Raw genomic sequence first — 26,073 nt, forward strand, 5'->3', positions numbered from 1 at the left:
CTGGTTGATAGTGCTTAACCCACATTGATCCTGTATTTGGATTTCAATCTGGATTTGGAGGTAAAGACTTGAATAATCAAGTCTTCAGGTGGTTTTGTTCAATACCTAAGTTGATCCTGAAAAGTAGAGGGGGGGGGGGGGGGGGGGGGGGGGGGGGGTATCTGAAGAACTGCAAAGATTAGTACAGTACTGAATATGGCAGTTATTGAGAGCCTTTTCAGATACAGTAGATAAACCAGGAATGTAGTTATGTGAAGGTTACCAGCTTAGTCACACCAATTTTAGGTGCCATGAGCTGCTGTGAGTGTGAATTAACACTTGAGCTGCATAGGGCTGTGTGAAGGCCACAGGGACCACTTTAAAACATGGAGAAGAGGAACATATGCTTTGGGTGCGTTGTTTGGAGGACAACGTAGTGGTCCGTTGTTTAGATCCAGTGCAGTTATGGTGTTAACCATCGAGTCTTCATTGATTCTTTTTTTTTATATGGAAAACACCTTGTCACCCTAGAATACATATATAAATCAAAAGTATTTATAAAGCTCTTTTTTCATTGGCAGATGTCACACAGTCCTCCAGTCACACAGATAGATGGGGCTCCAAGGTAATGTTTCCACTATGTACAGATCTAGGATCAGCTTCTAGCATCACTTAACCATTAGTAGGGAAAATGCTAAACTGACCCAGGAACAGTGTGCTGGGGCACCCCCACCCTACTCCGATATGGCGGTCGTCTTTGAACACTGGTTTACAATTCCAATCAATATTTTAAATGGGATGTGTCCAATGGAAACAGATTAATGCATCTATTCCATCTGGCCCATGGACTTTTATTGGCCTGCTGATATGAGAAAATAAAGTTACAGCACCATTAATGTTTTACTATAAATCTACTGTAATTCTATTTGTATGGGTGTCGACTACCCGTCATGGTGTGTCCGTTCAGGGAAAGGTAAAACATTTGTTTAAGGATGATCGGTCCATTCTCAGAATGAGGCCACAGAGACATATGAAATCATATGCATTCATCATTGTCCGTGTTTCAGCTCATCGAAAGTTCAGATTATTTACATTTCTTACATACATAAGTGTCAGAAACGGACAGTTTTAACTGCACCTAATTGTGTAAGAGAACCACACAGCATAAACATGACAATAAGTGAATCAAACTCTTTATTTGTTACATTGTGTTACATTCAATATCCAATGAGTTTGTTTTCGACACGCATATAATAAGACTAATACAAACAAGCAGATTTTGTGCCTTTCCTAACGGAGGGGCAGATGAGCAAAAAATACTTCACACCCTCAGTATGTACACATCTTCCAACAAGTTGATACCTTCAGCATTTACAGAATAAATGAGTGGTCTCTGAGGAACGAGATAAAAATCGAGTTCAGTTCATGTGGCACCATCGAGATCGTAGAATATTTGCAGAGCACAATGGCAGGCTAAAGTATCAATTCATTTGAGAATTTAAATTCCTTGAGGCCATTTGAAAAATCAGCAATAGGTTGGACATTCCATATTCAAAACAGTTAACACTAGTAAATTGACAGCAAAAGTCATGCCTGAAGTGACATTTTACTGGCCTGGTCACAGATCAGGTTGTGCTGGAAAGCAAACTCTTGAAGTTGCTAACAACCCTAGGAGTTGGCTATACAGCACAAACAGATCTGGGACCAGACTAACATTTTACTGCATTATTGATCCTCAAACACAGGACTTGTCAATTGCCAATAAGCAAGTAACCTAAAATGACAGTAATAATATTCTGGAGAAACATAAATAACTCAAGTGAGCTTTTAGCTTCCCCAGATACAGTAAGGTTTCAATAGTTTTTGGTACAATTCATCTTTTCCTTAACAGTCAAGAAAATGGAAATCATTCCAAAAAGAAACACAAAATTAGCGATCTATGGAACGAAAGTGGAGGAAATCTTATTTCCTGAAAATATAAATGGCTCGGGTGGATCACCACGGAAAATATCATGCAAAAGAAATATAGTTCCGGATTATTTTCCATATTGTAAAAAATAATAATAATAACGTATAAAATCTGTGTTTTAGACAGATCCAGCAACATACACGTGGGGTATGAACAGGACGCCAGTTGTAACCGTTAATAGATCATTTTTTAAATGACTACATAAATCTACTGTGTTTCAGCCCTGTTATGTTGTCGGGAATAAAATCAAGCACAAATAAAGACAGTAATTGGTGAAAAAAAAAAGAGAAGTACAACCTCTGCCACTACACACTAGTGATTTAATGCTCTGAATGTGGTTTTAGGCTGGACATAAAACCACAATATTATGGACACAACATGGCGGTATGTATCAGGTTCTCTAGTCTGTGATGTCACATCTGGAATGGGATGTTAAACACAGTACTCATGACAAATCATTTTTTAAATCACCGAAGACGATCATTTTTCCAACTGTGACTATCAAAGTGTAACTCACCCTTAATATAACCAATCAATATGTATTTTTATCTCTTTTAATTGATATGGAAAGAAACAAGCCAAGTGATAGATTGTTTTTTTATCCATACCAAAAAAAACATATTTCCTGAAGTCTACCATCAGATCCAGTGAATGTGAAATGCCACAGGTTTAAAAGTGAATAATGCCTAAAACGAGGTCAGTTGGTTGGGAGTGCATTGAGTACAAGGACCACGGTCGCATTCATTAGGGCACATCGTAGCAAAACACTGTACAACGGAAAACAAAACAAACGTTTCTCATTGGACTGATTGGAAGTTCTGGTTGTCCCTCCCTTTTCATTCAGTTCGTTTAGTTAGCCTGTTTTGTAGCTTATGAACACAACCCAGATGCCGATGAGTATAAAAAGGCTCAATCTACCTGAGATTTTAAGTAAAAGTACATTTCCAGACTCTCGCTAACTGGCACAAGTGTGCATGTGGGAAGAGAAAACCAAAATCACTAGGTAAGTCAAAAATGACCATTGACTTAAGTGAGATTTGAGTTTTGTTAATAAAAAATGTAATGTCCTTTTTTAGATAAAAGTACATTTTTCTGATGTTTTGACCGGTCTATTTCGCTCCAGACCAACATAACAACAACAAAAAACACGACGTTAGATATGGTAAAATGCAAAGACCAATGCGTTTCATAGAAAAGCAAACAGAAGAATTGGACTTGAAAAACCACAGTGATACGGCTGTGGGAACTAGTAACAGCCATAGAGTGGAAGCCATTTTGAGTACCGACGGCAATCTCTTCGCCACGTCACCAGTCTAAAGTCTCTCAGTATGTTCCCTCTGCTGACAGTCTGAAGCCTCGCAGCCAGGTGAGGTGAGTGCCACAACCACAACCCATCAGTCTAGAGTCTAGCAGTGGAGGCTGCTGAGGGGAGGACGGCTCACAATAATGGCTGAAACGGTGCAAATGGAATGGCTTCAAACACCTGGAAACTATGCGTTTGATATTTTTGATACCATTCCAGCTATTCCGCTCCAGTCATTACCACGAGCCCGTCCTCCCCAATTAAGGTGCCACCAACCTCCTGTGAAGTCTAGATAGAAATACAGTAAGTGGCAAATGAGCAGTGTTGTGGCGCGGGGTGGGAAAAACTAAGATGGTCGGGTGCCGTGGCTGCGGTGAGTCAGCATAGAAATAAAAATAAATTGTCGACCTCAAGTTGAATCGCAACTTGCTGATAATATACATAACAAAATAAAACATATTTGTTATATAGAATCTAGCAGTCCTTGTGTCAGTCTCTCAGTCTCTCTCTGTGTGGGGGAGTGAGGTGAAAGGTCAAAGTTCACCGGGGGTGGGTTCACGGGTTGAGGCTGCGCTCCTCTACCTCCTGGAAGAGGGCGGTGTAGAACTCGGGCTCCAGCTGCTTGTTGCGGTAGCGGTTCACCACCTCAGCGATCTTCTGTTTCCGACGCACGTGCGGCGGGTTGTACGAGTCACTCTCCAGCCGCTTCCGCCGGCACGCGTTGATCACCGTCTGTCTCACCAGGAACCCTTAGAGGAGAAAGAGAGGACCAATTGCTCAGCACTTTGGAGCTAGGTCGAGTGACTCACACACACATTTGGCAGGTGTGAAGAAGACAGACACACAGTGCCACGAGTCATCGTGATGGCTAACACACACACAAGCACACACACATGCACCCCATCACTCCCACACTTTTTCTCTCTCTCTCACCTAGTGACCTTCTACTGACCACCATGCCGTCCACCAGGGGGACGACCATGCTGAACTTGCCCAGGGCCCCGTGCAGGCGGATCCGGAACAGGCCAGTCCTCAGAGGGTGGATGAAGATCACCTGCACATCCTGACCTGATGATGTGGGCCTGAAAGGAGGAAAGAGGAGGGGAGGGTTGGACATGCATAGAGAGAGAGAGGCAGATAGGAAGAGGAGGGAGAGCAGAAAGGTGGAAGTAGAACAGAGCAGATATGAGACGCTGTCTCCGCTGCAGAGGAGCTATGAGCACCTCTTACCATTCTGCTTTATGGAGGTCAGCCACCATCCTGCTGGCCTGGCTTTGTTCCTGTAATGTCTGGCCCATCCATCATCCAGCTGGCCTGGCTTTGTGACTAATGTCTCTGTTGAGATACCATCCAGCTGGCCTGGCTTTGTTCCTGTACTGTCGCTAGTTCAACCGTGCATTGCCTTGCTCCTGTATTCTGTTCTATATGCTGCCCTGGCAAGACCTAGTCCAGGCCTCTGACCTACACTGCTTTGTCTCCTCAGCTAAATGAACATCACGGATAATCATACAGCCGGAAATAACTTTTGGATATCAGAGCGGCGGTAACTCAACAGCCATACGACCAGGAATACAACTTTCCCGAATTGGATCCTTTGTTCGTACCCCCCCCCCCCCAGGGCAATTGAACTTATCCCAGAGGCTGCAGCAAGACGCCGCCGGCGGAGGTATATTCGACTCAGGAGACGTGCACACCTTTCGCCACTTCTGAGTATATTACTCGCTAATGTTCACTCTCCGGGCAATAAAGTAGACGAGCTCAGGGCGAGTATCTCCTTCCAGAGAGACATCAGGGACTGTAACATTCTCTGTTTCACAGAATCATGGCTCTCTCGGGATATACTGTCCCTGTCCATACAGCCAGCTGGGTTCTCAGTACATCGCGCAGACAGGAATACAGAACTCTCCGGAAAGAAGAAAGGCGGGGGTGTACGTTTCATGATTAACCAGTTGATTGTGATAACATACAGAAACAAAATTCCTTTTGTTCACGTGACCTAGAATACCTCATAATCAAATACTCACCGTATTACCTCCCAAGAGAAATTTCTTTGGTTATAGTCACAGCCGTGTATATTCCCTTCAAGCCGATACCACGACGGCCCTCAAGAAACTTCACTGGACTTTATTCAAACCACATATCATGAGGCCGCATTTATTGCAGCTGAGGATTTTAACAAAGCAAATTATAAGAAAACGCAACCGAAGTTCTATCAACACATTGACTGCAGCACTCGTTCTGGTAAAACACTTGACCACTGCTACTCCCCCTTTCGAAATGCCCACAAGGACCTCCCGTGCCCTCCCGTCGGCAAATCAGATCACAACTCCATTTTGCTCCTCTCTTCCTATAGGCAGAAACAAACAGGAAGTACCCGTGCTAAGGTCTATTCAACGCTGGTCTGACCAATCGGAATCCATGCTTCAAGATTGTTTTGATCACGTGGACTGTGATATGTTCCAGGTAGCCTCTAGGAATAACATTGATGTATACACGGACACGGTGACTGAGTTCATCAGGAAGTAGGGGATGTTGTTCCCACTGTGACTATTAAAACCTACTCAAACCACAAACGGTGGATAGATGGCAGCATTCGCACAAAACTGAAAGAGCAAACCGCCGTATTTAACCATGGCAAGGCGACTGGTTATATGGTCGAATACAAACAATGTAGTTATTCCCTCTGTAAGGAAATCAAAACAGGCAAAACGTCAGTATAGAGACAAAGTGGAGTCACAATTCAACGGCTCAGACACGAAACGTGTGTGGCAGGGTCTACAGACAATCACGGATTACAAAGGGAAACCAGCCACGTCGCGGACACCAACATCTTGCTCCCAGACAAGGCTGCCAGCCGAGACAGCATCCCTAGCCGCGTCCTCAGAGCATGCGCAGACCAGCTGGCTGGAGTGTTTACGGACATATTTAATCTCTCCCTATCTCAGTCTGCTGTCCCCACTTGCTTCAAGATGTCCACCATTGTTCCTGTACCCAAGAAAGCAAAAGGTAACTGAACTCAATGACTATCACCCTGTAGCACTCACTTCTGCCATCATGAAGTGCTTTGAGAGACTAGTAAAGGATCATATCACTTCCACCTTACCTGACATCCTAGAACCTTCTCAATTTGCTTACCGCCCTAATAGATCCACAGACGATGGAATCGCCATCACACTGCACACTGCCCTATCCCATCTGGACAAGAGGAATAGCTGTAATAATGCTGTTCATTGACTATAGCTCAGCCTTCAACACCATAGTACCCTCCAAGCTCATCATTAAGCTTGGGGCCCTGGGTCTGAACCCCGCCCTGTGCAGCAACTGGGTCCTGGACTTCCTGACGGGCCGCCCCCAGGTGATGAAGGTAGGAAACAACACCTCCACTTTGCTGATCCTCAACACAGGGGCACCACAAGGGTGTGTGCTCAGCCACCTCCTGTACTCCCTGTTCACCCATGACTGCGTGGTCAAGCACACCTACAACTCAATCATCACGTTTGCAGAAGACACGAAAGTAGTAGGCTTGAGTACCAACAACTCCGAGACAGCCTACAGGGAGATGGTGAGGAAAACAACCTCACTCTCAAAAAAAGGAAGGAGCTGATCGTGGACTTCAGGAAACAGCAGAGGGAGCACAGCACGCCCCTATCCACATCGACGAACCCACAGTGGAGAAGGTGGAAAGCTTCAAGTTCCTCTGCGTATTCATCACTGACAATCTGAAATGGTCCAACCACACAGACAGTGTGGTGAAGAAGGCGCAACAGCACCTCTTCAACCTCAGGAGGCTGAAGAAACTCAGCTTGGACCCTAAGACCCTCACAAATTTGACAGATGCACAATTGAGAGTATCCTGTCAGGCTGTATCACCGCCTGGTACGGCAACTGCACCGCCTACAACCGCAGGGCTCTCCAGAGGGTGGTGCAGTCTGCCCAATGCATCACCGGAGATCACCGGCTTCTATCTCAAGGCCATCAGACTGTTAAATAGCCATCACAAGTCGGCTACCACACGGTTACTCAACCCTGCACCTGAGAGGCTTCTGCCCTATATACATAGAATAACGAGCCACTTTAATAATGGAACACTAGTCACTTTAATAATGTTTACATACTGCTTTACTCATCTCATGTATTTACTGTATTCTATTCTACTGTATTTTAGTCAATGCCACTCCGATGTTGCTCGTCCTAATATTTACATATTTCTTAATTCCAATCTTTTACTTTTAGATGTGTGTATTGTTGTGAATTGTTAGATATTACTGCACTGTTGGAGCTAGGAACACAAGCACTTCACTACACCTGCAATAACATCTGCTAAATATGTGTATGTGAGCAATAAAATGCAGCAGACAAGTATGTAGGGTCACAAGCTTGATGTAGTCATTGCATGCTATGAATATGGGACCAAATACTAAACTTTTGACTACTTTAATACACTATAAGTGGATATGTCCAAATACTTATGACACATGGGGGGGACTAAATACATAGTGCTTCTTTTCTAAAAAGGTAAAACAGATATGTATGAAAATACCCTTGAACTGAAGGTCAGAATCTGTGCTGTCGCATTATAGAAAACATTTGATCTCAAATCCAAAATGCTGGAGTATAGAGCCAAATGTAAAGTTTTAGCTTCACAGTCCAAATAAATAAACTCAGAGTGTACTTTACCCTTCGAGTTACACTGATCTTGCGGGCTCACGTGAGACATTTATATATATATATGACTGGAGTAAAAGACAACTGTCTGGTCTTGGTGGTGGCATACTCTGAGCTTCTACCTGGCAAGTCAGAAGAGGATAGGGCTCCTTTAGGAGGTCTATTGAACTCTTTTCTAGGAGTTTTTCCTTGTCATTGTCACCTTCGCTTGCTCTTTTGAGGGTTTAATCACCCATTTATATTGAACCCTTAGGTCCAAGTTCCCAGACGCCTTGACTAAAATGCATGCTTAGAGGAGAATCTCCATTTAAAAAGTGTCATGTTTTATTATGTATTAGTATTGATAGATAGGGAGTGATTTGAGACATGCTGTCAGTGTTGACTAGTGATGGATAGGGAGCCGGCAGTGCAGTAACCTTGTGGATGTGCTACTGTTGGCCGTGGTCTCCACTCCAGTGCTCGTCTCTACCAGCAGGTCAGCCAGAGGAAAGTTATCTACAACACAGGAATTCGACATACATCGCAGTTCAAACTTTTAGTTGCACACAATTTATCAAGGTGCACTGAAATCAGTCATTACAGAAATATGAAGACATTCCTCCAGAAAAATAAACATTTAACAACTCGTTAAGAGTTGTATCTGATAGTAAAACGTCTGTAAGGAATAAATGAGAGTTTCTAGAGATCTGATACACTGTTTCTACCAATAGTACAAATATTTCATGACTAGATAAGAGTTTAGTTCCTCTGGATTTCATAAAGAACCAAAATGGCAGCAAAAAGAGGCCAGTTTCAGCGTGAAGCAGCAGGAAGGTAGCCTACCGATATCGTCGTAGCGCTCCACCCAGACCACCAGTACTTTGGTCTCGGGGCCCATTGGAGGGATGGTCCTGCCAGGAGGCATCTTCTTAGACTTCACCGTGGGACTCTAAGGGACAGACAATAGTGGAAATCACGTGAACAAGCTAGAACAAAGAAAACTACAGGCTAAATTCCTCAAAGCAGCTTTAAGGCCTCAACACAGTTGTATTTAAACCTTTGCATAGCGATCACCATTCTCTAACCACAGCCATGTAAGTCTCGAGTCAGGCAAGAATAAAAACCAGAAGTGCTTTAGCCCTCCAGACATGAATTGAAAATTCCCGGGGTAGGATTTGGGTTTAGGTGGGATTTGGCCACTGATCAGGTCGGTCGGTCTGAGGAAAATAATACTAGTATACTGTTCACATGTAGACACTGGTATGGTGCTGGAGAGACCGCTAACGATGTTAAAGTGCTCTAATAGTCTGCGGTGTGTCTTACCCTCTGCCTAGGTGCCACGTTGTCAGAGTGGTTGGGGAAGAGGTCCAGTGTGAGGTTGGACTGTTTCAGCAGGCTGGGCAGCAGGTCCATCTGAGAGTCTGGCTCTCCCGTAGGGAAACTGTTCTCTGACGACTCCGCTACAGAAACACAAAGACAAGTCTGCATCCCAAACTGCACCCACTCCAGGCCACTCCTCAACATCTATAACTAGTAGAAATGATAAAATAACCTATATTTTTTCAAATAACTGCCCTTTTTCTGGCCTGCAAATTGCTTTTGACAAACAAATCGGTCCAAAAAGAAATCTGTGCAGCACTCTGCTGAATTTTGAAATCACGATGTGGCCCGCCTCGAGACAAGATGATGCCCACTATGTAATGCAAGTTCCATAGCGTTTCTTATTAGACAGGTTCAGGTAGTCCCTCCGTGTATTAGTATGTTCTCGCTGTTAAGTGCCTAATAAATACCACCCTGCTTAATGGCTACCTAATAAATACCACCCTGCTTAATGGCTACCTAATAAATACCACCCTGCTTAATGGCTACCTAATAAATACCACCCTGCTTAATGGCTACCTAATAAATACCACCCTGCTTAATGGCTACCTAATACAATTAAAATGCTCCACAACACTATCTAATATAATTACAACGCTCTAGAAAAGAAAGAAGATTTGTAGAACAAATTAGGGGAAATCCATAGACACACAGTGGGGATTTCCTTACGGAGAACAGCGGCTTTGGGATCCATGGCAAACAAAGAGAAAGAGATGAGGAGAGAATAGAAGAAGGGAAGGCTTAAAAAGAGAGATGAAGAATGTACTGTAGAGAAAATAAGACAGGAGGATTGGAAACTGGGATGAGGAGTGAGAGAAAAGTAATGAGAAGTGAAGATGGGAGAGGGAGGAGGCCCACCGGAGGACTCTGTGAGCGAGGGAACGACGAAGGCAATTTCGGTCAAGGCGTCTGCATAGTACAGCACCCGCTTCTCTCCGTTGAACACGCCCCCACCCGTGTCTCCCAGGGTGACCATGTCATCTGTGGGGACAGAGAACAACTTCCTTACTACTGTAAAAAAATTATAACAATAGAAAAATATATTAATAATGATTTAGCACGACAATGTGAAAAAAGTATAGAAGCCCTTGGGGGTAGGGCTGGTTGGGTGGGGTCTCCCTCCCACCTGGTGGGTTGCTGTCTACATTATTGCTGTTGTTCTTGTTGATGGACCAGCTGGTGTAGACACTGCCTGTCCAGCCCGGGTGCTGTCCCACCTCCACGGGCCAGCCCAGCGACAGCAGGAACTCCAGGAAGTGGTGCTGCACGTTGGAGCTAGACTCCACGTTCCTCAGGATCTGGTATGGGACAGAGTGATAGAGACAGACAGAAATGGAAATTAATGGTCAAGTCTTGTCTATAACTTATTTTACAGGGTCCAAAACTATTTTTAACTGTTAAAGAAAAGCGTATTCTCCTCAAGACAGATTTTTTTCTCTTCACTTTACAAAAACAACCAACTCAGCAGACAGACCCCCATCTTGACATATTCACATTTCTACACACTTGGCAAAACCAACAGATAATAAAATACCTGATATGAACTAGATAATATTAGGGAGAATTTTGCTTCAGCCTCTCTGTAATATCAGTGACAAATTCGGATAGTAACTCCCCTTTAAACCTGTTGATTGCCCTCCCCTTTAACCCTGTTGACCAGTCACCTCCTGGCTGCTCTTCTGGCCAGCCTTCATGTAGAAGAGGAAGACTGTGTCACAGGGCCGGCAGGGCAGCAGGTCCAGGTAGCTCATGTCATCAAAGAAGCCCGGCAACCCAGAGTCCAGTGCAATCAGGTGGGGAGGTAGGCGACTGTTGCCGGGCTCCTGGAGGGCAGGAAACAAAGTTAAATGTGATTGGCTGGTTTAATCAGCAGATTTAAGGGCCAGTTTAACTGCTGTATTAGTTTGACTATATTTTGCTACCATATGATAACCCATGTCATCAAATGATCTATTCAGGGTTTCAACTTAATTACATCTTGCAGGGTTGATTGCATGCTTTCCTGCTAATACTTTCAAGGATCCTTAGTCACTGATCTAACAGGATTGGATAGGTGAAAGCAAAGGGTTCCACTACATGCATGTCACGTACCTTTTCTGTTTCAATCCCTTCAAAACCGACCCATTTTTTCCTCTCCCCTTCCTTGACTTGTTCCCCACCACTCCTCCCCTCTCCCCATCACTCCTCCCTCTCCTTTCCTCTCCCCCCTCCTCCCTTACCTTGTTCCCCTCCACCCCTCTCCTCCCTCCCTCGCCTTGTTCTCCTCCACTCTTCCCCTCCTCCCTCTCCTTTCCTACCCCTCAACCCCCCTCCCTTCCTTCTCTTCCCACAGTACCTTGAGAGCCTCCAGCGACAGGAAGCCAAAGTGCGACAGGAAAAGGCGGGCGGTCTGGAAATCTTGAGAGGGCGGTGGGGGCTTGCACTCCGTCAGCGGGTCTGGGAAGCTCTTGTTGCACCAGCGCTCCTCGCTGCTGTGCTCCAGTGTTGTTTCATACTCAGTCTGCTTGGCCATCACACCACACAGCTTGTTGTGCTGTATCGCCAGCTGAGAAGGAAAGAGAGAGAGGGCAGAGAGAGAGAGAGAGGGGGGGGGGGGGGGGGGGGGGGGCAGAGAGGGGGCAGGATGATGTTGCCCATTGACATTGGAGAAGGTCAGTTTTGTTTATGTGTTTCCTATCAAAATGGTGGTTAGGAGAGGGTAAGCACTGATCCAAGATCTGTGTCAAAGGACATGTGATCTGCCTGGAGTGGGATCCTGTGGCGTAGTTCATTCTGAACAAGAACTGTGGTGGATGAATCAGAATTAGTTGGGTAACATAAGTAATTAAGATGTCATATCTGCATAATATTCTTATGTGATATACTTTTTATTAGAATGTATTTCTAATAGAATGTATTTCTTGGCTATAAAAGATCTTTGTACTTTTCTGTTGTCACTTTCAATGGTTCATTAGAGATGGCGCATCATTGAAAGTCAAATGCTATTTCAAAGCTCTTATTATTAAAGATGTAGTTTAAGTATAACTCTGACTGGTGTGTGAAGTTTGTAACTCTCGTCATTTGGTAAAGCAGAAATATGCCACCACAGAACTTATTGTAGCAGTAGAAAATAGTATTAGTCATGGTTGAAGGCCATACCATATAAGATCACTCCCAGGACAAATAAGGCATTTGAGTTGTGCTAGCGAGTCCCATTGCATACATACATACACCCAATCACATCAAACCACACACATAAACACACACCCAATCCCCTCATCAAAACCACCCCTGAAACACCCATCACAAAACCCTCATACTCCCACAAAACCAATACAGTGCACACCCAATCCCTAGCCCCCAAACATAAACAATTCTAACATAAAAACCATTCTTTCCCAGCATGAATTATAGGTATTAGTGAAACATGTCCCGTTTGTGTGAGGACAACTCCCGCCCAGATCACTGTACTTCAGTGTTGTACGTGTCACGAAGAGTTCGGCCTGTCAGTTGAGAAACATTGCATTCCACAAATAATTTTCAGATAGACACCGATTCATTGAAGTGGAGGAGTTCACAGACAATAACAGTCTAAAGTCAGCCTACATTTCACATTTAAAGTCAGCCTACATTTCACATTTAAAGTTAGCCTACATTTCACATTTAAAGTTAGCCTACATTTCACATTTAAAGTTAGCCTACATTTTGTTCATCATTTATATGCTAGTTGTACAAAGTGCCCCATCTGGGCCATATTCATTAAGCTGACCTTGGATCCATTTTTTATTTATTCATTAATAACAGGGGGACCAGATCCTAGATACGCACCCGTTTTGAGGCGCTTTGTAAATACAGACCCTGGCTGATGAGAACACTACCTCTACTCTGCAATACAATCCTCATTAGGGCAATGGAGACAATTATTCTAACATGGACGGACAACCGATGCTAACCTACCTCCTCATCTACAATATCGTGCAGGTCCGGAATGCTCAGGTCCGCTTTCACAAATGGAATTTTGTCCACTTCTTCAGGGAAGGGTCTGTGTTTGACGTTGAACCGGATGCCCACATCATTTTTGGGAGTGGGCCGGCTCTCTGGGACAAACACCTGCTACAGAGAGAAGAGAGGGGAAGAGAAAGGAGAGATGAGAGACTTCTTATGAGACACATACCCCTGAGAAAGGAGCTGGGAAGACTCAACAAGAAACATGAGCTGACATCTGAACATTTAGCATGGTTAAAAGCTCTACAATGAATATCAATGCCCTGACGCAGACATGTTTTCACCTAACAGGTCTGGGACCAACATCAGGAATCATTGTTCATTTTGAATGAGAATATTGCACTACTTGACATTACTAGTGTCTCATTAAAGCTATGTGAAAAAAGCTGCTTTATAACAATGGAGTTGCTAGTTAAATTAGATGTCAATGTAAACCTGGACACTAACAGAAATGTAGTGACCATATCACCATGATGAATCTAAAGGGTTATCTACCGTGTGTTACCTTGTGGCTGGCGCGGGCCTCCCTGGGCTGATGGAAGAGCTGCATGGTCCAGGCGTGTCTTCCGGACATCCCCCTGATCAACATGGTCACGGACGGACAGGGATCTGCTGACACAGACACAGACACACACACACACACACACAGGGCAACCAGGTCAAAAGGGTCTTTCTCACTCGACAACATAAGGAAGACAGACAAACTGGGGGGAGTGGACTTTGTTTATTGTTGCTAAAAGTTTTGAAACATTTTTCCGTTGCATGCTCGAATGAAAACGACCCAAGACTATTCTTATTAGCTATCAATCTGGTATCAGTGAACATGTTGAGGACTGATAACATGTGGGAGGATAACAGATAGCATGTAGAGGATAACTGACAGCATGTTGAGGATAACTGACAGCATGTTGAGGATAACTGACAGCATGTTGAGGATAACTGACAGCATGTTGAGGATAACTGACAGCATGTTGAGGATAACTGACAGCATGTTGAGGATAACTGACAGCATGTTGAGGATAACTGACAGCATGTTGAGGATAACTGACAGCATGTTGAGGATAACTGACTCTGTTCATTGCCCAGTGGCTGCTCCAGCATGGCCAGGATGACAGAGTTGTCCAGGACAAAGTAGCGGAAGTTCTTGTGACTGGTGGAGGTCAGCCTGGAGTACTTGATCAGGGTGTCCTCGTTCAGCAGGCTGCAGGGGGAGGCGGGGCCGCTAGGCGACGGGAATGCCCCCAGGACTTGCATTATACTGTCAGGGAGCGCAAAGAAAGGGTTTCCACTAGTTACCACAGCCACAAAGTAAAAATTGGCTAAATCATTAAAATGTGGAAAACAAAAATGTGCTTTTTGGTCTTAATTTAAGGGTTAGGTGTAAGGTTAGCAGTGTGGTTAAGGTTAGGTTTAAAATCACATTAAGAAGAGAAACTGTAGAAATAGGCAGGGTTTAAGACTCTGTGGCTACTAGTGACTCCAGAGGTACATTGCTGACAGGGAGAGTAAAGAGAGGATGAGGAGTGACTTCAGAGCTACTGGGGGGCGGACGGCTCGTAATAGATGGCCAGAACGGAGCCAATGGAATGGCATCAAACACCTGGAAACCATGAGTTTAATGTATTTGATACTAATCCACGAATTCCGCTCCAGTCATTACCATGAGCCCGTTCTCCCCAATGAAGGTGCCACCAACATCCTGTGTTCCAGAGGTACAGTGCATTGGAAAGATAGAAAGGATATACAAGGCAGAAATCCCCACTATAATACATTTCAAACACTGAATAAACATGTAAACCCTGAATAAAGTGGATTAGTCAACATTATATTTTGTAATTAGACAAATACTTCAGGTAAAATGGTTGCAAACAATTAAAAGCTACGGTCTGATTGGTATATACATTTTTGGACTTTTAAATGATTGATAGTCATTGATCGTGGGATAATACAACAAATAAATGCCTCGTGAGCTTAGTTCAACTCTTTTCGCTCAGCAGAACCCCAAAAATAAGGTTGTTTTACTCCATTGTTTGCCAACAATGTATTTGTAAAAGAACACGGTATAGCTTCTAAAACATCTTATTTTCTTCAGTCCCATCCTTCAGCTGCTTACCAAAACAAGTGGTAGGCTGACCGAATCCTTTAAAGAGAAAGAGAGAGACTAAACGGAGTAAAAGGTTTCAATTTTCCATGTCCTTATAACACCTCATAACCTTTGTTCTGTTACATCACACATAGTCCTTGGCGATGTTCTCAAAATGTTCCACTGATTACACCTGTTCCATGCATTGGTTCACCAAGACCAGTGTGTATATAAAGAAGGGGACTGAGCCCAATAGACTACATTAGTTCTGAAGAGGCATTGTTTCAGAATGAGGGATGCTGTCGCTCTGCTGGTGTTGCTGTTCTATCTGGGGAATGGAGAGAGTGGAGGGGTCAGAGAGAATGATATTACTCAACAGGGTCACAGTGAAGGGGGAGAGAGCAGGGAGAGTGATGTTGAACAGTTGACCAACGAGCCGGACATCTGGACTGAGCTGAAGGAGCGGAGAGACATGGTGGTGGATCTGAGGAACACGGGGACCAGACTGACAGCCAGTGAGAGCCATGTGGAGGACCAGAGAGTGGAGCTGAGGGTCACTAATAATGAACTGCAGGCCTCTCGAGTGGCGCAGTGGTCTAAGGCTGTGCCACTAGAGATCCTGGTTCGAGTCCAGGCTCTATGGCAGCCGGCCTCAACCGGAAGACCCATGTGGCGGCGCACAATTGGCCCAGCATCGTCCGGGTTAGGGGAGGGTTTGGCCGGCAGTGAGGTCCTTGTCCCATCGCGCACTAGCGACTCCTGTGGCGGGCCGGGCGCAATGCACACTGACACAGTCGCCAGTTGTATGGTGTTTCCTCTGACACATTGGTGCGTCTGGCTTCCGGGTTAAGTGGGAATTGTGTCAAGAAGCAGTGCAGCTTGGTTGGGTTAAGTTTCGGAGGACGCACGGCTCTCGACCTTCGCCTCTCCCAAATCTGTACGGGAGTTGCAGCGATGGGACAAGATTGTAACTACCAATTGGATACCACGAAATTGGGGAGAAAGGGTTAACAAATAAAATCATTCTAAAAAAAAAAGAAAAAAGAAAAAAAGAAAAAAAAAAGAATCTACATGAACTGCAGTTCTACAAGAACAAGGTGGAGGAACTGGATAGAGAGAACACAGGTATAGTGAGGCAGCTACGTCCGATGACTTTAGTATTGTGATTTAAGATTAGGAAAACAGCGGTGTGTTGAATAGATGAAAACTGTTTAGTTCTGGAGGCCAGAGTGACAGCCAGGTGGAGGAACTGAAGAGACACAATGCATGTATGAACAACACCTTGTAAAGCCTTTTAATCTATGAACTAGATTTTAACATCTAAATTCTATTGGTGATTAATATATTGTGATAGTAGTAATCGATGTCACTAATACTAGGTAGGCCCAGAGGCAGTACGTAAGCCTATGTAAATGTGTTGTGACTAGAATTATTTTATGATTTTAATTTCCCCAATGTAGCATAAGGATCAATATGGTTCTGTATCTTTCAGCCTTAGGGGTAAGGTGTATAATCAATCAATCTGGTGTATAATGTGAAGGTACAGTGCATTTGGGAAGTATTTAGACCCCTTGACTTTTCCACATTTTGTTACGTTACAGCCTTATTCTAAAATGTATTAGCATTTTTTCCCCCATCAATCTACACACAACACCCCATAATGACAAAACAGAAATACCTTATTCAGACCCTTTGCTATGAGACTCGAAATTGAGCAATCGGGGGAGAAGGTCATTGGTCAGGGAGGTGACCAAGAACCCGACGGTCACTCTGACAGAGCTCCAGAGTTCCTCTGTGGAGATGGGAGAACCTTCCAGAAGGACAACCATCTCTGCAGCACTCCACCAATCAGGCATTTATGGTAGAGTGGCCAGACGGAAGCCACTCCTCAGTAAAAAGCACATGACTGTCCGCATGGAGTTTGCCAAAAGGCATCTAAATGACTCTCAGACCATGAGAAACAAGATTCTCTGGTCTGATGAAACCAAGATTTAACTTTTTGGCCTGAATGCAAAGCGTCACATCTGGAGGAAACCTGGCACTATCCCTGCGGTGAAGCATGGTGGTGGCAGCATCATGCTGTGGGGATATTTTTCAGCAGCAGGGACTGGGAGACTAGTCAGGATCGAGGGAAAGATGAACGGAGCAAAGTACAGTAAGATCATTGATTTTTTTTTTTTACTTGCTCCAGAGCACTCAGGACCTCTGACTGGGACAAAGGTTAACCTTCCAACAGGATAACAACCCTAAGTACACAGCCAAGACAACGCAGGAGTGGCTTCGGGACAAGTCACTGAATGTCCTTGATGGCCCAGCCAGAGCCCGGACATAAACTCGATCAAACATCTCTGGAGAGAGCTGAAAATAGCTGTGCAGCGATGCTTCTCATCCAACCTGACAGAACTTGAGAGGATCTGCAGAGAAGAATGGGAGAAACTCCGCAAATACAGGTGTGACAAGCATATAGCGTCATACCCAAGATGACTCAAGGCTGTAATCGCTGCCAAAGGTGTTCCAATGAAGTACTGAGTAAAGGGTCTGAATACTTATGTAAATATAATTTCAGTTTTGTTTTTATAAATTAGCAAACACTTCTAAAAACCTGTTGTTGCTTTGTCGTCATTATGGGGTAGGGTGTGTAGATTGAGGGGGGAAAAAACAATGGATGCCACCTTTCCCCTGCTACAGCTGCCCCAGTCAATTGTAAGTGCTGTTATTGTGAAGTGGAAACGTCTAGGAGCAATAACGGCTTAGCCGCGAAGTGGTAGGCCACCCATGCTCGCAGAACGGGACCGCCGAGTGCTGAAGCGTGTAAAAATCGTCTGTCCGTGGTTGCAACACTTACTACAGAGTTCCAAACTGCCTCTGGAAGCAACGTCAGCACAATAACTGAGCTTCATGAAAATGGGTTTCCAAGGACGAGCAGCTGCACACAAGCCTAAGATCATGCAATGTCAAGCGTTAGCTGGAGTGGTGTAAAAAAAAATAAAAAAATGCATAGTGCAAACTAACGTTTGGTGGAGGAGGAATGATGGTTTGTGGTTGTTTTTCATGGTTCGGGCCCCTTAGTTCCAGTGAAGGGAAATCTTAACGCTACAGAATATAATGACATTCTAGACAATTCTGTACCTCCAACTTTGTGGCAACAGTTTGGGGAAGGCCCTTTCTTGTTTCAACATGACAATGCCCCTGTGCACAAAGCAAGGTCCAAACAGAAACGGCTTGTTGCGATTGTGTGGAAAAGCTTGACTGGCCTGCACAGAGCCCTGACCTCAATCCCATCAAACACCTTTGGGAAGAATTGGAACGTCGACTGCGAGCCAGGCCTAATCGCCCAACATCAGTGCCCTCACCTCACTAATGCTTGAGGCTGAATGGAAGCAAGTCCCCGCAGCAACGTTCCAACATCTAGTGGAAAGCCTTAGAAGAGTGGAGGCTGTTATAGCGGCAAAGGGTGGACCAACTCCATAATAATGGCCATGATTTTGGAATGAGATATTTGACAAGCAGGTGTCCACATACTTTTGGTGTGTGTGTGTGGTAGTGGTAGAGCGCTCAGGACCTCAGACTGGGGCGGGCGGGAGTACATACATACGTATGTATGCATGTACGTACGCGCCCCAGTCTGAGGTCCTGAGCGCTCTACCACACACAATACCATTTGAGTGATGGGGAATATACAAGGGCAGTCAATGAATGCATTCAACTCAAATCATAATTAAAAACAATTGTTAATACCTTCAAACCATGAACTGAATTTCAATGAATTCTCTGAACTGTGTTGAAATGGAATTGCCCTAAACCCCTCTACTGTGGATTGAATTGTGTTTTACCACCACCTGCTGGTGTACTATGGTATTACCATAAAGTCCCTCCAACGTTTTAACCTCCACCTTTGCATATGAATCCCTGATCACAGTCAATATCAAGGACTAGTAAATATGTATGGAACTCAGAGATGCAAAGCAGACTTCCTATTCTGCTATGCATAATGCAAAGAACGTACATCTTCCAAATAATTGATTCTCAGGAGAAAGGACCTCGATAGTTCCCTTGCCGTTTTGCACCTTTTCACTAAAGGTGCATCTTTCATATTTTATAGTGAGTGGATCAATGTTTCACTGCATTACCAAGATATCCAGGCTCCAATAGGTGTGGATACTGAATTACCAAGATATCCAGGCTCCAATAGGTGTGGATACTGAATTACCAAGATATCCAGGCTCTAATAGGTGTGGATACTGAATTACCAAGATATCCAGGCTCCAATAGGTGTGGATACTGAATTACCAAGATATACAGGCTCCAATGGGTGTGGATACTGAATTACCAAGATATCCCGGCTCTAATGGGTGTGGATACTGAATTACCAAGATATACAGGCTCTAATAGGTGTGGATACTGAATTACCAAGATATCCAGGCTCTAATAGGTGTGGATACTGAATTACCAAGATATCCAGGCTCTAATAGGTGTGGATACTGAATTACCAAGATATCCAGGCTCTAATAGGTGTGGATACTGAATTACCAAGATATCTAGGCTCTAATAGGTGTGGATACTGAATTACCAAGATATCCAGGCTCTAATAGGTGTGGATACTGAATTACCAAGATATCCAGGCTCTAATAGGTGTGGATACTGAATTACCAAGATATCCAGGCTCCAATGGGTGTGGATACTGAATTACCAAGATATACAGGCTCCAATAGGTGTGATATCCAGGCTCCAATAGGTGTGGATACTGAATTACCAAGATATCCAGGCTCTAATAGGTGTGGATACTGAATTACCAAGATATCCAGGCTCTAATAGGTGTGGATACTGAATTACCAAGATATACAGGCTCCAATAGGTGTGATATCCAGGCTCCAATAGGTGTGGATACTGCATACAGCCCAACAAGATGTAAATAGGCATAGATATTGCATACAGCCAGTGGTGTAAAGTACTTAAGTTGTTTTTTGGGGTATCTGTACTTTACTATTTATATTTTTGACAACTTTTACTTCAAAACATTCCTAGAGAAAATGCACTTTTTACTACATACATTTTTCCTGACACCCAAAAGTACATTTTGAATGCTTAGCAGGACAGTAAAATTGCCTAATTCACACACTTACCAAGAGAGCATCCCTGGTCATCCCTACCGCCTCTGATCTGGTGGACTAAACACATGCTTAATTTTTAACTGATGTCTGAGTGTTGGAGTTTGCCCCTGGCTATCTGTAAATAAAATTTTAAAAAGCAAATCGTGCTGTCTGGTTTGCCTAATAAAAGGAATTGGAAATGATATAGAATTTTACTTTTGATACTTAAGTATATTTGGGCAATTACATTTACTTTTTATACTTAAGTATGTATAAAACCAAATACTTTTAGACTTTTACTCAAGAAGTATTTTACTGGTAGACTTTCACTTGAATCATTTTCTATTAAAAGGTATCTTTACTTTTACTCAAGTATGACAAGTGGGTACTTTTTCCACTAATGCATGATGCCCAACAAGGTATAAATAGGCCTGGTTACTGCATGATGCCCAACAAGGTATAAATAGGCCTGGTTACTGCATGATGCCCAACAAGGTACAAATAGGTGTGGATACTGCATGATGCCCAACAAGGTACAAATAGGTGTGGATACTGCATGATGCCCAACAAGGTACAAATAGGTGTGGATACTGCATGATGCCCAACAAGGTACAAATAGGTGTGGATACTGCATGATGCCCAACAAGGTACAAATAGGTGTGGATACTGCATGATGCCCAACAAGGTACAAATAGGTGTGGATACTGCATGATGCCCAACAAGGTACAAATAGGTGTGGATACTGCATGATGCCCAACAAGGTACAAATAGGTGTGGATACTGCATGATGCCCAACAAGGTATAAATAGGTGTGGATACTGCATATAACCCAATCGCTTTGATGAAGTAAGACATTTGCAAACAAAGTTATTGTAAACAAACACTGTATAGCTCCAAAACATGGTTAAAACTATAATTTTGACCTCAGAGGTCCACAAAAACAAGAGGTGGGACAGCCATTTTGTAGTTTATCTAAAGGGGCAATATGCAGTTTAAACAACAAAGCAGTGAAACCAAAACTTTTGGTGAACAGCTAATGAATGGGGCCGGAGAAATGAAATCACTCTCAAATTCATAAAACAGAAATATGGATGCAAGGACTGACCATCCATAAAACCCAAACATGTTTTAAGCATGTTTTGAGGCTCTACAGAAAGTAGTCCCTGTACTTAAACCCATCTAAATTTAGGGCAGCCATGTTTTTGAGAGCTATAGCAACACTTTTGCAGTTGTCCATAGGTATATATTTCCCCAAATCTGCAGTAGCAAAGATGATCTACATACTGACCAGGGAAGAGCCCATTCTGTTATCGACAGGAACCTGTGACAGACCAATCAGGACTCATCTCTCGGCATTTCCAATCACCCCGTATATCTCAGCCAATCATGACTAGCCAGGAAGGATCCTTTCTATCTCCCTGTACAGCTCAGTCCTTTCTCCTTGGTTAAACTAGGCTCATCATTTAACATTTTTATATTTATGGATCCCATACAAGTTCGTAATTAAGGCACATGAAAGTTGTCATGTTCAAGAAGGCATTTATGGGGGAAAAAATGTAAGAATACAAAATAATTCTAATGCCCTACTGTGAAGTAGGAACTGGCATCAAATGCCTCAAAACTTGTAACATATATCATTAAGTCCAAAAACAGATGTACCAATCACAGTTGACCCATTAAAGAGAGAACTAAAAGGTAATGCATCTTAATAATAATCTTTCCCTACAGAACCATTACTCCTCTCAGGTGGCCCTCACCATGACAGGGTGGCCTCAGCAGCATCCTTCACCCTCATGGAGGCCGGGTTGTGCTCCTTGTCCCCTTTGTAACGCACTTCCTGGTCACCCGTCTTGGACTTGCTGCCTGATATGCCCAGTTCCACGATCTCCAGGACCTCTATCAAACAGTCCTGCAACAAAACACTGTCATTGCATGGCACAAAAGTCAACTGGTGAGTTTAGAGTGTTCATATAAGTCAGAAAGAACACACAAAATTAAGATTAAATCACGCAATGATGTCAAACGGAGGATTTGTGACCATTTGAACAATGAATGATTCAAAACTCAAGAAAAGGTTGATATTGGCTTATATAGCGATAAACTGTGTGAAGTCCAAAAGGTGGCCGTGCATAAATATGGCAGCCTACATGCACAATGCCTTGTTTTCTAAGTTTGCTGTATTGCAGCTTGCTCTCTGTTACTCTTTTGTATCTGCATTAGCACGTTATACATAATCCCAACTGTAGTTCACAGACGCAAGCAATTTCAAACAACTAAAAAGTAGATGGAGCTGATTTTTTCCATCTTTATGTACCTTGGTCATTCTTAGATGGACAGGACAGTAGGAACACAGATTAAGCCTCGTCCTGGACCAAAACACACTCAAAATCAATAAAGAAGGAAATAGCAACCAGAGTAATTGTGGCTCAAATGCCTTTGAATCATTTGTCATTCAAATTGCTTTCTAGTCCAGTAGCCTACTAGGCTTAATCTGGGAGACCATGCCCAGTAGTAGTCCAGATAGAATGTGTTGTGGTCCCTCTACCTTTTCATTGAGCATGTCAGGGTGTTCTGTCAGCCACACACACAGACACTGGAAGGCTGCCACGATCATAGAGTGGAGGTCTCTGGAGTGGAGGGGGGCAGGCCGGCTGCACTGGTACACGATGTAACCACACACCGAGCTGACCGCACGTTTACGGTCTGCAGACTCCACACTCGTCCTCACCTGAGGAGGAGGGAGACCCAGCAGAGTTTAATGAACGACAACTGAAAGGTCTGTTGTAGAATCTCCTGGCTCTTACTCATCTCCATTGCAGTGTTCATTATCATACCCTTTCCATAGTTGTCTGGCCACCTCATACTGTTTGTTTCCATTACAATTACTAAAATGGGAAAGGAAAGCCATGCTGGCTTTGTTGTCCACCGTCACCTTACAATGTAAGGTTTTAAATTTGCTTTAAATGGACAATGTAGGTATCGTTGATAGGACCCCAAGTGGGCATATGGAGCTAAAACGATGGGTTTAAAATGTTGCGTGCCTAATGAACAGGACCCTGGGGCTTTACCTTGGCCAGGCCGGCCAGCAGCTCCAGAGCAGCCAGGGAGATGCTCATGTCAGGCCTCCACTGGGAGTTGAGCCTCTGGGTGACAAGGTGGATGCTGCGGATCAGCAAGCCGGCCGCTGCATCTGTATGGAGAGCTAGGGATATGACCCCCCAGAAGAAAACGCCATACCACGCCACGTCACACAACCACGAGCAGAGGAGGAGAGCTGGGGTTAGTAACTACTGGACCAGGCGGAGCACGTCCAATAAGCATCAGCTACACACAAAGCAATCGGCATGACGACAGTACTATATGAGCAGTCCTTATGAGGTTGGATATTATGGATGTATTAGGTCAAATTCCATGTTCAATTCATTGAAAAATCCTCATTAGAAGACTATAGACATTTTTAAATTCATGAAATGGCCCCAGCCATTTGTTGCCAATAGAATGGTAGCCAAAATTAGGACAATTTTACCAAACATGCATGTTTGAGTAGAGCTGTTTGTTTGTTTGTAAGTGTTTCAATTGTCTTTCAGAAACTTAGAGGTTCAAATTAAGATGAAGGAAAAGGCAACACTTCAAGTAAAAAACATGTTTCTGTTTGAAATTAACTTGGTCTGAGAAAACCAAGAAATTGCAGTACAGTTGCTGCACACAAGTGTTAGCCTGCATTTAGTTGATGTTCAGCATAGCCATGCATTTGCCCAGTATGTAGTTATTATGAAAGACATTTGCAGCCAGTCAGTGGGTCTAACTTGTGGATGAATCTCAATTGTATTCTCTTCTTGCCTCTTCCTCCACAAAACACATTGGAAAAGATCTGAGGGGAGGAATCTCAGATTTCTGCTCCAATGCTCTTTGAGAAGGTGACATGGAAGGAGGACATGAGGAATCAAGGAAACAGAGATTCACTCCAGGTCTAGGCTCATATTCCAGCTTAAATAAAACAACATGCATAAGCTGTATACACTAACGCATGCAGTTAAGATATTTATGCACAAGTTGCACATGCGGTAGAGCGAGAAGAGCTAGCAAGTGACAGACACACGACCGTCTGCATTCTGATAATATAAGTATCACTGAAATAACACAGCATCACTGCAAATATGAAAATAATAATGCCTTTTTGGGAATCACCTTTACCCAATGTCATACATGTCCACTATACTACTAAAGCATGACTGACAGGAATACAAAAATAAATGAAGACAGTCAACATTCAAAACTATTATAGAAACATTACTGTAAAAGTCTAGCTCAGGGGTATTCAACCTTGGGTCCGCGAAGGTACTGCATGTTGGTCCACAAAAATATAATAATATTTTTATGAATATCGCTAGCAGAAATCTGACTTTGAATTACATACCTACTAATACCTCCTTGTTTCTCAATTTATAATATTGAGCAAATTACACTAATTGGAGCTAATTACACTCACTGGAGAATCTGACATAGGCTTTGAAAAAGCACCCGCAAATAGGGCACCACCAGCGCGAAAAATGGGTCTCCCGAGTGGTGCAGCGGTCTAACGCACTGCATCTCAGTGCTAGAGGCGTCACTTGAAGCCAGGCTGTATCACAACCGGCCATGATCGGGAGTCCCATAGGGTGGCACACAATTGGCCCAGCGATGTCTGTAGGCCGTCATTGTAAATAAGAATTTGTTCTTAACCGACTTGCCTAGTTAAATAAAGGTTACATTTAAATAGTGCTGCTGGTAATGTTTCTTGACTTGGACATACATGTTTGCCAACACATGGCTAAAAACTTTGTTTAACCAGCTAAACAGCAGCTCTTCTAGCTAATAGGCTATGTTAGAGTTACACTTCCTCTTCCTGTTATAATGTAGAGAGGTCAAAATAATGAAAAGCTGTCTACCAAATTGATTTTATTTTTATGTTGATTACTTTTTGTCAGTATCTTTAAACCATGAATTGGGTTTCAATTAATTAGCGGAACTGGAATTGGCCTAAACCCCTCTACTGTGGATTGAATTGTGTGGAAGTGTTTTACCACCACCACTGTATTACCATAAAGTCCCCCCCATCACCCTGTTGACCTCCACCTTTGCATAGGATTCCCTGGTAACAGTCAGTGTGGGGATTCTATTAATGCCCCGGTCCTGCCCTAGATGAACCTGGTTAGCGTTGATTGCATTTGTTTTGGAACCAGGCTACCTACAGGGCATAAGCCAGGTGCCCCGTTTTGGCTGATGGTGAAGTCGGCTCAAAACAAAGGTGACGTAGGTTAAGCACGTGGAGTAATGGGAGTAATGAGAAGGAGTCTGTGTTTTCACACGCAAAAGTGAGTTCTTTTGTTAAAAATACTTACTCTGCTTTCCCAATGAAAACTAGTTTGAAAAATCAAACACAGTAAAAGTCAAAAGTTGACCCATCTACTACTTTTTCTCTATTATTATTATTATGTTCTACATTGTAGAATAACAGTGAAGACATCCAAACTATGAAATAACACATGGAATGACGTACTAAAAAAGAAAGAAAAAAAGTTTTATATATATTTCAGATTCTTCAAAGTAGCCACCCTTTGCCTTGACAGCTCTGCACACGCTTGGTATTCTCTCAACCAGC

General features: G+C 43.5%; 1 protein-coding gene across 6 annotated transcripts in view; it reads right to left on the minus strand.

Annotated features, from left to right (window-relative positions):
* Nucleotides 1-1,155: 1,155 nt before the first annotated feature.
* Nucleotides 1,156-26,073, minus strand: part of LOC120065439 (ral GTPase-activating protein subunit beta-like) — a 57,508-nt gene continuing 32,590 nt past the window's right edge. For 2 of the 6 annotated variants that reach the window (XM_039016451.1, XM_039016449.1), the window contains exons 16-30: nucleotides 23,501-23,634; nucleotides 22,978-23,160; nucleotides 22,190-22,341; nucleotides 14,330-14,517; nucleotides 13,765-13,868; nucleotides 13,212-13,367; nucleotides 11,611-11,820; nucleotides 10,940-11,098; nucleotides 10,402-10,573; nucleotides 10,134-10,256; nucleotides 9,219-9,355; nucleotides 8,739-8,844; nucleotides 8,333-8,411; nucleotides 4,185-4,333; nucleotides 1,156-4,000 (exon numbers count right to left, since the gene is read on the minus strand). In XM_039016451.1, coding sequence (XP_038872379.1) covers nucleotides 3,807-4,000; nucleotides 4,185-4,333; nucleotides 8,333-8,411; nucleotides 8,739-8,844; nucleotides 9,219-9,355; nucleotides 10,134-10,256; nucleotides 10,402-10,573; nucleotides 10,940-11,098; nucleotides 11,611-11,820; nucleotides 13,212-13,367; nucleotides 13,765-13,868; nucleotides 14,330-14,517; nucleotides 22,190-22,341; nucleotides 22,978-23,160; nucleotides 23,501-23,634 — 2,246 coding nt within the window. In that variant the 3' untranslated portion in view covers nucleotides 1,156-3,806. Of the gene's footprint in view, nucleotides 4,001-4,184; nucleotides 4,334-8,332; nucleotides 8,412-8,738; nucleotides 8,845-9,218; nucleotides 9,356-10,133; nucleotides 10,257-10,401; nucleotides 10,574-10,939; nucleotides 11,099-11,610; nucleotides 11,821-13,211; nucleotides 13,368-13,764; nucleotides 13,869-14,329; nucleotides 14,518-22,189; nucleotides 22,342-22,977; nucleotides 23,161-23,500; nucleotides 23,635-26,073 lie in introns of those variants that run through there. The other 4 variants (XM_039016455.1, XM_039016453.1, XM_039016452.1 and 1 more) reach the window with 4 other exon arrangements.

Source organism: Salvelinus namaycush, chromosome 20 (genome assembly GCF_016432855.1).
Source record: "Salvelinus namaycush isolate Seneca chromosome 20, SaNama_1.0, whole genome shotgun sequence".
Classification (NCBI taxonomy): domain Eukaryota; kingdom Metazoa; phylum Chordata; class Actinopteri; order Salmoniformes; family Salmonidae; genus Salvelinus; species Salvelinus namaycush.